We start from the raw sequence: 3,868 nt of genomic DNA, 5'->3' as shown, positions 1-3,868 counted from the left end.
AGGAGCTGCAGCCCCCCGAGGACGGGATGTTCCTGGTGCGCGAGTCCGGCCGGCACCCCGGGGACTACGTGCTGTGCGTGAGCTTTGGCAGGGAGGTGATCCACTACCGCGTGGTGCACGAGGAGCACACCCTCAGCATCGACAGCCAGCAGCACTTCTCCAACCTCATCGACATGATCGAGGTGAGAAGCCCCTTCCTGGACAGGGAGCCCCGGCGGTGCCAGACCGAGGGCAAGGACCTCACGGGGTCATATAAAGCAGGATAAAGTCCTTGTCCCTTTCTCCTGTGGTTTTCCTTTGGTTTTGTTACCTGGGATCATCCTCCATCCCTGCCAAAGGCTGGTGGCTCCCACTGTTTTGCTGTGTTCCTCTCCACTCTGAGCCCCCCGCTCAGCCGGCTCAGCTGCTGGCCCCACATGGCTCCCAGGCTGCTGTATCAGCTCTCACCCTTCCAGAGGGCTCCTCCTCATCGCCCATCTTCACCCTGTCTCGTAGCTGCTGCCCATCTCCTCTCCAGGCCACTGCACTCTCATATGAGATTAAGTTATACCAGAGAGCTCAGCTGCTGGCCCCACATGGCTCCCAGGCTGCTGTATCAGCTCTCACCCTTCCAGAGGGCTCCTCCTCATCGCCCATCTTCACCCTGTCTCGTAGCTGCTGCCCATCTCCTCTCCAGGCCACTGCACTCTCATATGAGATTAAGTTATACCAGAGAGGTTTCAATTTGATTTTAGGAAGAATTCTTTCCTGGCAGAGTGGTGAGGCCTTGGCCCAGGCTGCACAGGAGTCTCCATCCCTGGAGGGGTTCAAAAAAACGTGTGGACATGGCACTTGGGGACATGGTTTAGTAGTCATGGTAGTGTTGGTTTGATGGTAGGACTTGATGGCCTTAGAGGTCTTTTCCAGCCTTAATGAATCTATGATTCTGTATTTTTTCCTCATTTAGACACAACTTCTGCTTTCCAGTGGGTCCTTTCCCCTTTCAGATGCCCTGACCCTGCTCTGTAACCCCAGTGGCTGTCCTGCTGCTTCTGCTCCTTGTGACCTCTGCAAACCTCCCCCAGCTGCTGCAGCCCCCACTGGGGATTTTAACCCCATGGTGCCACCCGGCTCATGGGTAACGTCCCGTGCAGCCCATGGCCTGTCATTGTGTTTCCCTGGCTGTGCCCGGGGGGGAGCAGGACTGAGACGTGGGCTGCAAGTGCCAGTGCTGGGGGAAATCAGCATTTCGTGCTGCCTGGGCTGGAGGAGCTCCAGCCCCTTGAGAGCAGGGAGGGTTGTGGGGTCCCGTGGAGCATCCCACAGACGTTTCCCAGTCCCACACCCTGAGCCTGGGGGTCAGTGAGGGCATTGCTGTATCACCTCCTCCTGTTCACCCCTCGGCAGCACTACATGAAGGAGCAGGGAGCCCTCTGCACCAAGCTGGTGAAACCCAAACTGAAACCGGGCATGAAGTCAGCTGAGGAGGAGCTGGCCAAAGGTAGGGGACGGCAGGAGGGGGTCGTGGTCTGGGATTTGGGCACAAGGCAGCGTGGTCTCAGTGGTGGCCTCTGCTAACCTTCCCTTGTGCCTGTACCCAGCTGGCTGGTTGCTGAACCTGCAGCACCTCACGCTCAGAGACCGCATTGGGCAAGGCGAGTTCGGAGGTGGGTGAGAAGATGGGGTTGGAGGTTCCCTGGCAGTGGGCTTCCCCAAATGGCACTCCCTGACATCCCCTCCCCATCCCATGGCACGGGGGGCTCAGCCAGGGATGCAGGGGGTCCAGTGTGGGGCTGAGCCTGACCCCCTGTGTCCCCTCCCAGATGTCCTGCAGGGCGAGTACATGGGGCAGAAGGTGGCTGTGAAGAACATCAAGTGTGACGTGACGGCCCAGGCCTTCCTCACTGAGACGGCTGCCATGACGTGAGCGCCCTGTGGGGGATATGCCCAAACCCTGCCCCAGGACCTGGGGACAAGCAGGCACCCCTGTGACCGGGTCCCCTCCATTTCAGGAAGGTCCGACACAGAAACCTGGTGTGCTTGCTTGGCGTGATCCTGCACAACGGCCTCTACATCGTCATGGAGTTCATGAGCAAGGTCAGACACCCAGCGGGTCCTCAGCCAGCAGGGCCCATTGCCACTCAGGCCTGGGGACAAAATCCCTGTCTGGGGGCTGAGCAGCAGCCCCCACAGGATGCAAAGTCTGTTTCTGGGCAGCCCCCTCCTGCCGGTCCTCACGTGTTTCCTCTCCACCAGGGCAACCTGGTGAACTTCTTGCGCACACGGGGCCGGGCACTCGTCTCGACCCAGCAGCTCCTCCTGTTTGCTCTGTGAGTTATCCCCCTTCCTCCAGGCTGGGGGCCGGTGTTCTGCATCCCCCTGCGCGGCCCCGGGGGACGTGCGGTGACACCGGACTCTGCCACGGCAGGGACGTGGCTCAGGGCATGGACTACCTGGAATCCAAGAAGCTGGTGCACAGGGACCTGGCCGCCCGCAACATCCTCATCTCTGAGGAGAACGTGGCCAAAGTGAGCGATTTCGGCTTGGCCCGGGTCAACCCCAAGGGCGCAGACGCCACCTTGCTGCCCGTGAAGTGGACGGCCCCCGAGGCTCTGAAACACAACGTGAGAGACAGTGGGAAGGGAGTGGGGGGTCGAGGGTCCCCCCTAAGCAGCTCATCCCCTTGGGACCCCCCTGCTCATCTGCCTTCCCACCGACCCGTCCCCACCCTGTGGTGGCTTCTGGCACATTCAACCCTGTTTGCCCCAAAACTGGGGCTCTGTCCTGACCAGCCCTTGCCCTGGTGCGTAGTGGGAATAGGGGCAGCTCCGGCAGGATGGACCCAGGGCTGTCTGGGTGATGGGCATGCACACCCCAGGGAGCTGGGGGGGCAGGGGGCTGTCCCCTATTTTGCCCTCAGGGAGGGATGGGAGCCCAGCGGGGACCCCGGCTGGCTTCAGCCTCCCTTCCTCCTGCCACTGCAGAAATTCTCCTCCAAGTCAGACGTGTGGAGCTATGGGATCCTCCTGTGGGAAGCCTTCTCCTTTGGACGAGCGCCCTACCCCAAGCTGGTAAGTGCAGTGCCAGGGGACACCACAGGTCACACCCCACCGGCACCAAGGGGATGGGGACCTCCTGCTGTGCCCTGGCCAGGGTGAGACCCTCCAGGGTGGAGAAGGGGGGAGCTCCAGCTGGCTCCTCCATCCTGCCAGAGCCTGAAGGAGGTGACGGAGCTGCTGGAGCAGGGGTACCGCATGGAGCCCCCCGAGGGCTGCCCACCCACCGTCTATGCCCTGATGAGGAGCTGCTGGGAGCTGGAGCCAGGCAAGCGGCCATCCTTCAAGAAACTCACGGAGAAGCTGCAGAAGGAGCTGAAGCACCTGAGGAATGTTTAACCCCCAGTCCACTCCCAGGACCTGTGGCCAGAAGTGCCCCCGAACCTGCCGGGGCTTGGAGTGGCACAGTGAGGGGTGGCCGGGCAGCGGGGGTGGCCCGTGGTGCTGCTTAGTCCTGGTGGAGGTGGGGCAGCAGCTGGGGGAGTCTCTCCTTCCATGGGGGGCCCGAAGAGGAGACAGCAGCCTCCCTCCGTCCTGGCACGGATCCTTCTTCCCACCAAACAGCCCAGCGAAGGTTCCCATGAGGTTGATCTCCCCTGACCCAAGGTGGGTCATGCCCCACACGCAGCCCCAGACCGCGGTGCCACGCTTGGGGTCCCTTGGAGCTGCTCCTCCCGGTGACAGGGGACAGGAGGACAGGACACGTGCTCTCTCTGGAGGATGGAGCCCCCAGCCTGGCACAGCCCCGCTCCAGCCACCCGGCCCTGCCCAGGGATCCCGGGCGCTGCCAGCTAAACCACGCGGATTTGGGCTTTTTGATTAAACCAAAGAAA

General features: G+C 61.8%; 1 protein-coding gene across 1 annotated transcript; it reads left to right on the top strand.

Moving 5' to 3' along the window:
• Positions 1-5: 5 nt before the first annotated feature.
• MATK (megakaryocyte-associated tyrosine kinase) lies at positions 6-3,414 on the top strand (the record flags this gene model as incomplete). The annotated part of the gene is made up of 9 exons (XM_008950189.1): positions 6-182; positions 1,387-1,480; positions 1,581-1,646; positions 1,803-1,902; positions 1,992-2,076; positions 2,236-2,309; positions 2,408-2,603; positions 2,964-3,050; positions 3,192-3,414. Coding segments are annotated over 9 exons (1,062 nt in total), but the record flags the coding sequence as incomplete, so codon positions are not given.
• Between the last annotated feature and the right edge of the window lie 454 nt (positions 3,415-3,868).

The sequence above is a fragment of the Merops nubicus genome, unplaced genomic scaffold (assembly GCF_000691845.1).
Source record: "Merops nubicus isolate BGI_N331 unplaced genomic scaffold, ASM69184v1 scaffold36690, whole genome shotgun sequence".
Lineage (NCBI taxonomy): Eukaryota > Metazoa > Chordata > Aves > Coraciiformes > Meropidae > Merops > Merops nubicus.
Note: the sequence above shows the minus strand (reverse complement) of the source record. Positions and strands in the feature narration are given on the sequence as shown.